Below are 11,477 nucleotides of genomic sequence, written 5' to 3' on the forward strand. Positions count from 1 at the left end.
CTCGTACTCGAATACTCAGACGCCAGACGCCATTTTTTTGGCACTGTCCAGGCTGACGCTCACCCGTGCCCAGGAGGCAGCGCAGGCATGGTACCGCAGGTAGAAATATTCCAGGTCCGTCTACGAAAACTCACGCTAATTTACTTTGAGTTGCGGTTGAAGGCGCCGATTTAATAATAATAATAAAAGTAAACAATGCTGTTTTTAAAACTAAAGATGACAGAATACATTTTCCTCCGAGCCCAAACAGAAATTCAGACATTTGGTCCCAGTTTCTGAGTGGTGAGTTGACAGTGATTGAGCTGGGAAACATTTTAACCTGCGGTACCATGCCGGTGCTGCCTCCTGGGCACGGGTGAGCGTCAGCCTGGACAGTGCCAAGCGCTGGCAAAAAAAATTGTGTCCGAGTACGAGAAGTCGTACTCGAGTAGTTGTTAACAGTGCAAGTACTTGAGTATTTGACTACTCGTCGCAGCCTCAGTACAGTATGTGCAGCTTTTAATACTAGTGAAACTGTACTTGGTAAAAACCAACAAAAATCTGTCAGAAATTTACCTTCCATCTTCCCCGCTGGCATTAAGCATAGAACTTGTAGGCACTGTGCATCCTGGTAAGGACCCGAAGGACTGATCATTAAGAGGAGATCCAGGCAGAATCCCCGTAAAAACAGCTCCACTCATGTCTGATGATGACGATGATCCTCCCCTTGGTCCAGCACCACCAGATCCAGGTCCCGCTGGACTAGGACCAGGACTCAAGCTGCTCAGGTAGGACATACTGGGCGGGGAAGACGGGGATTGGAGGACAGACATGAGAGAAGGGGACTGATGCTCCCCTCCTGACGATGAGCTCCCGCCCCCTGCCCCGCCCGCTTGGCTGCCATCTCTTCCAGTTGCCAAGGGTATATCAATACCCCCACTATTTGACGATGATGGCGGTTCATGAGTCTGAGACTGAGGTGTGGAGGGCCGAGAGTCTGGCAACACCTGGATAGCCTCCTTTGAAAAGGATGAATTCCGACTGACTTGCCCTTCACTGGCTTCAACCGGATTTGTACTGTTTGGACTGGATGCAGGAACGTTGGCCAGGTCTATTAAACGATTTTGGCCGACGCTTCCAGTAGAGTCTCGTTTTGTAGAGCTTGGCCTGCTCCTCTGTGGGTTCGACATTCTGAAGTTTGAAGTCAGTTGCCTGAAAATGGAGTACAAAAATTACTTATATTTAGCTGCATTGTACACATCAAAGTGTTGTATTTCTCACAAAAAGAAAACTAAATTCAAATCAAGATGTAAAATGAACGGTAAATTTTGTCAACATGAAACTGCCAACGTTTTTGGTAAAGATAATGCAATGTCTGGGTAAGTACAGTACATGTGTATGTACTGTACATGTACATTACATGTACGTACAGATGCCAAGTGTGACATGCAACAAAGAAAAATTAATTTCTGATATGTTCATTCAATAATTATCGGAATTCTTGATGGAAATACATGTAGTGTTGTGGGTTGTTAAATTTGTGATCAATTATGAGTGAATTGGCGACAATGAAACCTCCACGAACATAACTGCTCATACAATCTTTTCATTTTTGTTTGCAATTTCAAAAATGACACCACCGCCACTTTGTTGTGAAAATAACAGTTCTTATTCATAGTCTTACATGTACGTCTAGTCTTACATGAATTCAATGAGATCTTTTTGGAAACTTAATCTTTTGAATATTAAGGGCGCTGGTCCGAGAGTAAGGATATCCCGCATGAGCAAGGATATTGTCTCTGTAAACGCGGACAGACGCATCCTAAAAAAAGGGATTCCGCGATGATGCTCCTTCATGCATTTCACATTCACTTTGCACTGAAACTTTCACGTTGTAAACGATATATCCTCTGATCATGGGGGCATTTTCTTACGCACAATCCGTTTCTCACATTTCCAGCGCGTGGATCAGAAACACTACACCCCCAGACTGAGCACCAAAGGAAAAAAATGTCCGCATTTTTGTGGACGATCATTATTTTTTTATGTTTAGGACGTGATTTGTCCGCGTTTACGAGGATTATCGTTGTTGATGAGGACGATCTTAATTCTCGAACTAGTGCCTCCACTGTCTGTACTGATGAGGAATTCTAAGTCCGATCGTGTGTACGGGCTGTAGGCAGGTAGGTCTATCAAAAAAAAGTCTTAAAATAAATAAAAACAATGAGACATAGACTCAAGCCTTTTATTAACCGGGCGCCGGGCGATTTTTACCCTACGGTCCCTGACTTTTGGCGCCCGGTAAGACGGGGAAAATGAGTACCGGGCGCCGGTCATTTTTTATTTCTGGCGCCCGGTCTGGGAGAATTAACATTTTCTGTTTCATAAACTTCCACATGTCTAGCACTAAATGTTCACAAATGTGACAAAAACTTACTTGATACAAGTTAAACGTGGACTGAATGAACCCTAACAAATCATTATAATGAGAATCCTAATTAAAATCGCCCAGAAACAATTGCAGCACGAATACGAGCGGCCGCTATTTCCTACTCCTAGCGGAGAACGGAGCACACTACAGGGGATGTACACCACTCAAAGACGAGCGCATTTCCCCAGCCCAGGCCATGCATACACACACAAATGACATCAGTGCTGTACTGCAGTACACACACAGTGTCAGTACAAGAAAGTCTCGATGTAACTTCCAAAAATCCATCCGAAAAGCCAAATTTTGCTGTCAAAAATGCGGAATCGGAGCCATATTTCCAAAGCTCACGGGGGTTAAGCTCAGTTTTAAGAAACAGTTTCATCAAAATAGCGCTAAAAATCAAGAAATCAGCGATTTTGTTACCAGTTTTTTTGCCTATCGCATGCCCTTTGAATGTAATGGTATCTTCAAAAAAGCAAATGAAAATCAAAACACCGGATCTGCTGATGCATTGACTTTATGTACAAAGTTGATTGCAACTCCAGACTTGCCTTGATTCAGCGGCCCTCGTACTCATTGACTAAAATTCTGTGATGTTTTGAATAATGGACTTTTCTGATAAAATAGATAAATATATTTAACAAATCTTTTTTTTTAAATTTTCTAATTATTATTATATTATTATTATTATTATTTTTTTTTTTTTTTTTTTTTTAAGTGACAGGTCGGTCGTTCTCAATGATTAAATGCGTTTTTATTCAAAGAAACATGAATGCAATAGCATTTTATAGGGAAAATAACAAAAACGTAAAACAGGCATAATCTTTTTTTTTTCACCTAAAATATGTTTTTTCAAGCTGAATAATATGTTTTTTTGAAAGCGACAGGTTGGAAGCTCTGCATTGTCATTATAGATCTGGTTTTTCTTAAATATTTTTTTATAGAAATAATTTAATTCCCCCCTTCCCAACATTTTTAAATTTTTGACATTTAACGGCATGAAAATAGTATTAAACATGAACTACAACAACTACAAATGACAGATTTATCTAAGGTATGAGTGATTTAATATTAGAGTGCTCAAAATTTAAACTAGAAATTAAACTACCGTATGTATAAATAAAAGGTAACGTTTAACAAATAATTTAAAAGAAAACGGTACATATTTTCATCAATTTTGGAAACGGCTCCTGGTCCTGGAAAACGGCTCCCGGTTCTCTAAAAAAAATAAGGACCGGGAGCCGCTTTTTCAGATATTTGGCTCCCGGTCTGCTTTGACTTAATAAAAGGCTTGCATAGACTACATGTATTATGTAACTCACAGACTTGACAGAGGTTAAAATGCGATCCATCAAAAATAAGGTACCCGGTAGACAAATTTATAACTTGCACAGCAAGATATCATAAAATCAGTCTGTACCACTTATTACTTACAATTTTGAGGATATCTGATCTAAAAATGAAGATTTCCGGTATTTTCGGAACAGACACAATTTTTTTAATGACCGTAAAATTTGCCGATCTTTTGTCAATATTTTCAAAATTTCACACCCGATTCCAGAGAAAATTCCCACTGTAGGTAATTTTATGTTCCTCTTTTCAATGGTGATATCAGATTTTCGAAATCTTATCAAGTTTTCGAGATAGCGATCTATGCCTGGTCACACCGTGCCGCCGTAGGCCTACATGCTCCCTACACTGAATTAGCTGTGCACACTAAACAAACTGTTTTGCTGTGCAATTTCCCAATTGCCAGCGAATAAACCTTACAAAGTACAATTTAAAAAGTAAATAACACTTAGATACGACAATTTCATTAATCTATTGTGAACCATACTGATTTCTTACATACCTCACCTATTGAAATCTTTCTTTTGAGTCCATGAATGATTTGTAGTGAGGAATTAGCGGAAATCCTACATCCGTTTTTACGAAAAATATTGGGTTTCTTCAACGATGACCTTCATAGTTCTTCTCGTTGTAAAATCTCGTTAGTTCATCGCGAGATTTTCAACGAGACAGTGAAGAGCTAAGTTTGCTTTTCATTAAAGATGAGAGCATTAAAATAGTCCTATCCTAGCATGTAATATCTTAGAAAGTTCTCATCTGTGATGTTTCCGGTCAACACACAATCTTCTTCTAACTCGTCTATTGGCACGAAGTTGGTTCTGGGCAAAAAATATTGCCGCCATTATATCACCACGAAAGATACAACAACCCCCTACCTGTTGTAAATATTGTTGTAAATACCATGCAAGATAAGATAAGATAAAAGATACAACAACTTTCAGAATACCAATTATCTCGACATATTATCTCCCGTGCGCATATGCAAATGAGAATTAAATGCCACTTTATTAATAATACGCACAATTACAAGCGCACCAAAGTATGAGCGCAGGCGCGGCCAATAATACCCTTTTCACATCTACCAAATATTGCTTAACCCCGGGAAATAGGTGGGGCTAAGGGGGCTCTTAGCCCCACCAATTCCTTCCTTAGCCCCACCAATTACCCGGGGTAATTTTAGCCGGCTTTCTGTTCACATTACGTTTTGCCAAAGTGGGCTAACCCCACAAATAGTACGGGACTATCTGGCCCTGCAAAATAGCAGGGTTAGCCGGGCAATTGCGGGGTTAGCCGGGCAATTGTGGTGCTAAGCTGCGTAGTGTGGCGGACTCGATTTCGCCACCTTGGCTTGACACGGAGTATTTGTCAGGATGCCCGTATCTGGCCAGGCGCTCTCCGTCCGTTTGGACAAAATATATGCCCGTAGCTTAATGGCTGGAGTTATTAACTGCTCACACGTATCTCAACAATCATTCGTCCATCGACTACAATCGGTCACCTAAACGTCTCGTTCACAGCATCAATCAATTGAGCATCCTTCGAACAATCAATTTCCCTTGTCAACACTTGTCACAGGTTCTCGTCCCTTGGTTTCACTGCTCCAAGAAATCAAACCAATCATGATGTGTAGGTTGAAAGTCTTTATTGCGATCCATTCAACAGTCGGGTAAACCCAGTACAAGTACAGTGCAAACTATGTGAGACTTAGCTTAGAGGCTTAGGCCAGGCCAACTATCAGGCCGACTATCAGGCCAACTATCAGGCCAACTATCAGGCCAGCCTCGGTGAGGCTGGCCTGTATCGGATACAGTGCAGTGGAAAGCCCTAGATGCACAACCCTGACCATCGTAACAATTTCCCTATACATAAACGTGTAAAAGAACAATTATGTCCTCGTTAGTAAAACAACACTTCAACACAATATTTCTGCTAATCCCATAAAATCTTCACATATAATCTTCAGTATAACCCCTTATTCCTGATTAGATCACTACTATACAAGTAATATCCCCAAAAGAAACACGATAATTGCATCACATGATCAAAATATGTAATTTATGCTCATTTTCCTTCAGTTTGGTAATTGCTAAATCAACGATGCACCATATTGCTATAGCGCATGCTCGTACAACAGAAAATGCTTAACCTTCGTCCAATACTAAAACCCTGATTTGTTACACGATTCCCTTCCCTCCCAAGCTTGGTCCCCAAGCTAACTTATCTATAACTTATGCAACAACAACAAAACATATCAAAACTAAAATCCAAGTCTTTTCTGACAGTTCAAAATGGCTCTTTCCAAAAGTGTTCAACTGTTCAAAAGTTAGTGCGTTTCCTTTCCTTCTCAGCATCCCTGGGCTCATTGTTCTTTCTCTCCATTGTCGTTCCGCACTTCCGTCAGCTCGACCAGTTGCAACACCGTCAATGCTACCTCCCGTCGTCCCCAAGCTCCGTCAGCTCGACCAGCTGTGACGCAGTCAGTCTTACTGCCCGTTGTCCCCAAGCTCCTTCAGCTCGACCAGCTGTGACGCGGCAGTCTCACTGCACGTCGCCCCCAAGCTTTATCAGCTCGACCAGCTGTGACGCCGTACGACCTACTGCCCTTCGTCGTCCCCCAGCTCCGTCAGCTCTACCAGCTTGTGACGCCGTCAGGCCTTCTGCCCGTCGTCCCCCAGCTCCGTCAGCTCTACCAGCTTGTGACATCGTCAGACCTACTGCCCGTCGTCCCCCAGCTCAACCAGCTGTGACGCCGTCAGCCTTACTGCCTGTCGTCCCCCAGCTCCGTCAGCTCTACCAGCTTGTGACGCCGTCAGACTTACTGCCTATGGTCCCCCAGCTCCGTCAGTGCTATTGCGATCGTCCCCCAGCTCTGTCAGCTCGACCACTCCACACCATCAGCTATCCCACTTCTGACACCATGTGTGGCGGACTCGATTTCGCCACCTTGGCTTGACACGGAGTATTTGTCAGGATGCCCGTATCTGGCCAGGCGCTCTCCGTCCGTTTGGACAAAATATATGCCCGTAGCTTAATGGCTGGAGTTATTAACTGCTCACACGTATCTCAACAATCATTCGTCCATCGACTACAATCGGTCACCTAAACGTCTCGTTCACAGCATCAATCAATTGAGCATCCTTCGAACAATCAATTTCCCTTGTCAACACTTGTCACAGGTTCTCGTCCCTTGGTTTCACTGCTCCAAGAAATCAAACCAATCATGATGTGTAGGTTGAAAGTCTTTATTGCGATCCATTCAACAGTCGGGTAAACCCAGTACAAGTACAGTGCAAACTATGTGAGACTTAGCTTAGAGGCTTAGGCCAGGCCAACTATCAGGCCGACTATCAGGCCAACTATCAGGCCAACTATCAGGCCAGCCTCGGTGAGGCTGGCCTGTATCGGATACAGTGCAGTGGAAAGCCCTAGATGCACAACCCTGACCATCGTAACAATTTCCCTATACATAAACGTGTAAAAGAACAATTATGTCCTCGTTAGTAAAACAACACTTCAACACAATATTTCTGCTAATCCCATAAAATCTTCACATATAATCTTCAGTATAACCCCTTATTCCTGATTAGATCACTACTATACAAGTAATATCCCCAAAAGAAACACGATAATTGCATCACATGATCAAAATATGTAATTTATGCTCATTTTCCTTCAGTTTGGTAATTGCTAAATCAACGATGCACCATATTGCTATAGCGCATGCTCGTACAACAGAAAATGCTTAACCTTCGTCCAATACTAAAACCCTGATTTGTTACAGTAGTGTGAATCCGAACCGGGCTAAGGAGAAGCGGGGCTAAGCAACAGCCAATCACAGACAGCGTGGTCGTGTGGTCGTGAATTTGCATTTATCGCGCGCTATGCATGCAGTTCACGTTACGCATGCATGCTCTCTGTATTGACGTTTAGTCTTTTACGAGGCAGAGGTCATTATGAAAAAATCTTTATTATAAAATTGATTTAAAAAAATAGTGAAAGAACATGTAGCTCATAATTTTTTATTGCATTTATCATTATCAGTCATATTTACGTAGGTAAATTTATCAAGTGAATTGGATGAAAAATGGGTAATTGATTTGTATCGGTAAAATAATAATCGATCGGAATTGAATTTATATTTATATTGAATTTAGCGCGCGGGTTTTTCCCCTTCATTTAGTCGAAAGGCGCATGCGCGGTAGCAAAAGCATTAATATTCATGAGCTATCGAATAGTCCGGGGCGCGTTATTTTTTTATGCGGCACAGATTGGGGCATGGCGCGTGTTAAACCTATGGGAAGTACGTTCTTTCCCTTCTGAATAGTGTCTGCACGTACGTGAGACTAGTCATGTTTATAGCTAGCGCATTAGCGCTGCGAAGAAGTTTGTATATCCATCGCGAACTATGTGTTTAGATAACATACCTCTTCGTTTAAATTAGTTAAGTTTTATTGACTAATTATTGTGATGTTCTCCTTATTGACGTGCTGCCTCCTCTTCAGATTTCCAATTTGATTTTAATTGTTGATGTAATGATTTTCCATGCGGTAGTGGATTAAATATAACACTATTAAAAACTGACCTCTACTACTTATACTGTCTAGTACGCACACGACCAGTATTAGTCTGTAAATCAAGACCCCTTTAAAAAAAAAGCCCCAATCTGTGCCGCATAAAAAAATAACGCGTCCGGGGCTAAGGCGAACGTAGTGTGAATCGCGTGAAATTTCTTAACCCCGGCTAAGCACATAGTCCGGGGTTAAGAAAATAGATGTGAACAGCAAAAAAAATAGTATGGGGTTAAGGATAGTATGGGGTTAAGGATAGTCCGGGGTTAAGAAAAATAGATGTGAAAAGGGTATACGATGAGAGAAAAGATACAACAAAAGATAACACAAAAGTTACAACAATGTTCAGAATACCAACTTTATCTTATCTTCAAAGATACAACAATATTAGAGATAACACAGGGTTCAGAATACCGCCCCTGGAATGTCGGGGTGGGGTGCACTCAGTTGTATTCTTCCAATGGCGGATCGAGGGGGCGGGGCCAAAAAACAGGTAACTTTAACATTTAACAAAACAAAAAAGACGGGCCCCTTCCCCTGGCTAAAGGGGAGGGGGGAGGGGTATTCAGTAAAAAAATAAAAATAAATAAATTAAAAAAAGTGCTCACTACCCCCTCCCCCCCCCCCCCCGTTTAGGACTAAAAGCAAAATAAAATTGTGCTCCTCCCCCCCCCCCCCCCCCCCCCGCTTATTCGCCGCTGAATATTTTCTCACGTATTGGGCCCCCTATTGCTCTCTTGCCGCCGCGGCTGGATCCGCTCCGGGGGGGGGGGGGTGAGGATGACAAAGGGAGAGGGGTTGCATTTGAATGGTGAGCTGTGAGTATTCGTAACCATATGAAAGCCCCCCCCCCCCCCACCCTCTATCTCTTGATCATATCTCAGTGTTTTTTTAATTGAAATCATTAAAGTTTGAATTTGAATTTAAATCCCATCCCATAGTCTTGTCGGCCATGCGCATGAGATCGGGATCTACCGGCGATCAAGATTCGACTTCCATTAAGTAAACACATAATGCCATGGGTGGATCCAAATCGAGAAAAAAGACATTCTGTTAATACATATAAAATCATTGATTTTGATGTCATAATAACAAAACATTAAAATAGCAACAACAACAAATATATTACAAATCATAACATTGAATGAAGAAGATAATAAAAAAAAAATATTCTCCCTGCCCTGCCCACCCCTCCGGCATGCACCTGCCCAATAATCCTAGTATCCCGCCCCTGTGTATCCCACTTCCTACCCCTACACTGCTCACCCCTCCTAACCCCTCCTCCCTCCCAAACTACCTGATTTGCAAGGGTGAAAACACAAGGGCAACCGAGCGAGATCCGAAGTGGGGGGCCACCAACTAAAAAAGGGCACTTACCAAAGAAAAATCTCAAACTTAAAATATACCATTTTTTAAGACATTATTATATACCCCTATACATTTTGATGACATTATCAGGGATGGTTTTAGTATTTGTTTTTCTTTTTTCATCCAAAATACTTTGCAGTTGGGTGTGATGGTCTGAATAGTCATTTGCGAGTGAGCGAGGAAAACATTTAAGAGGTCATTTTTGTCAGTAGGGCTCAGTACTCAAAAATTGCAACATAAGGAAAAAACAATCCTGATTGGGTAATAGCATATTCTCACAACGGAAGACTGAACAGACCTTTGATAAGTACCATAATTATAATTAATGCGAGCGAGCGTGGAGAGCAAGCTTTTAATACGTTTGATGACGAGATGAAAGAGGGACCCTTATCTCAATGTAAAAGACACTTATTAGAAAAGAAAAGGAGCACGTGTCAAAGTACAAAGGGTAATTATCAGAGGTGAAAATGGGGCACTCCTTACACTTGTGAAAAGAGGCACTCATCAAGGATGAAAAAAGGCATTTATGAGAATGGGAAATGGGCATTTATCGACGGAAAGGGGGCAACCATTAGATTTTAATAGGGGCATTTGTAAGAGGTGAAAAGGGGCATTTATGAAAAGGGTATGGGTCCCTTATTAGAAAGGAAAATGGCACGTATCCTTGGTAAAAGAGAAATTATCAGAGGTCAAAGGGGGATTTATCGCACTTTGGCAGGGTCACTGATAAGATATGAAAAGGAACACTTATAAATAATGAAAAAGGGCACGTATAATAAAGGAAAATGTACATTTGTTGAAAGAAAAGGGTCACCGTTCAAATTTTAATAGAAGCATTTATCGGAGGTGAAAGGTTTTTTATATGAAAAGGCGGAAGTGGCTCTTATTTAAAAGAAAACGAGACACATATTAAACTGGGCACTTATCAGAGATAGAAAGGAGTCATAATCGGAAGGGGAAGGGGCACTAATTATTATTATTATTTTATTTTGTTTGCCCTCGAAAATTTAAAAATCGCACCCCCCCCCCCCTTTGAGTACCAGGGGAGGGGACCCGTCTCCAAATAAAGGTAAAAATAACGTGTTTTTACCTGTTTTTCAGGGGGTTATTATCGGTGGTGAAGGGGGCACTTAGCTGAAGTGAAAAGGAGTTACTTCTCGTTCCTGAAAAGGGGCATTTACTACAGAGTAAAAAGGGCACTGATGAGAATTGAAAATGGACACTAGTCTTATGCACCAGTCAACTGGAGTCAGGCGCGTACGCAGGATTTTTTCAAGGGGGGGGGGGGGGGTAAGGTCGCCTTTTTTAGGTCAGCCATGGGAATATTTTTTTTTAATATTATTATTAAAAAAAAAAAAAACCCAAAAGGGGGGGGGGGGGTTGGTTTTTTTTTTAGGGGGGTTTATACACCTAAAAATATCAAAGGGGGGTTAACCCCCCAAACACCCCCCCCCCCCCCCCCCCCCCTCCCCTGCGTATACGCGCCTGACTGGCGTCTTGAACCTACCCTCAAGACTTCACTCTTATTCACTTTTGGTCTTGAACGTCCGACACAAAGATTCACCTCTCATTCACCTTGCTTCGTAGCAAATAAGGTCGAGATTCACTATTCCAAATTATTTATAAGGTGCAGATTCACCCATCTCCAAGAAAAATAGGGTGCAGATTCACCTCGCCGCTAAAAATATTAGGTGCAGATTCACCAGCACCGCTAGTAAAGGAAACATAGATTGATCATGAGTACTTGTGGAAACAATCTGTTTTCTGAAAATGGTAGCTAG

The 11,477-nt window shown here is 41.8% G+C and overlaps 1 protein-coding gene across 3 annotated transcripts in view; it reads right to left on the bottom strand.

The window, feature by feature from the left end:
- Nucleotides 1-4,387, bottom strand: part of LOC115921002 (protein Aster-B-like) — a 39,153-nt gene extending 34,766 nt beyond the window's left edge. For 2 of the 3 annotated variants that reach the window (XM_030977887.1, XM_030977885.1), the window contains exons 1-2: nucleotides 4,268-4,387; nucleotides 556-1,191 (exon numbers count right to left, since the gene is read on the bottom strand). In XM_030977887.1, coding sequence (XP_030833747.1) covers nucleotides 556-1,169 — 614 coding nt within the window. In that variant the 5' untranslated portion in view covers nucleotides 1,170-1,191; nucleotides 4,268-4,387. Of the gene's footprint in view, nucleotides 1-555; nucleotides 1,192-4,262 lie in introns of all 3 variants that reach the window. The other variant, XM_030977886.1, reaches the window with a different exon arrangement.
- Nucleotides 4,388-11,477: the final 7,090 nt, after the last annotated feature.

This window comes from Strongylocentrotus purpuratus, unplaced genomic scaffold, assembly GCF_000002235.5.
Source record: "Strongylocentrotus purpuratus isolate Spur 01 unplaced genomic scaffold, Spur_5.0 spur5_scaffold_1, whole genome shotgun sequence".
NCBI lineage: Eukaryota > Metazoa > Echinodermata > Echinoidea > Camarodonta > Strongylocentrotidae > Strongylocentrotus > Strongylocentrotus purpuratus.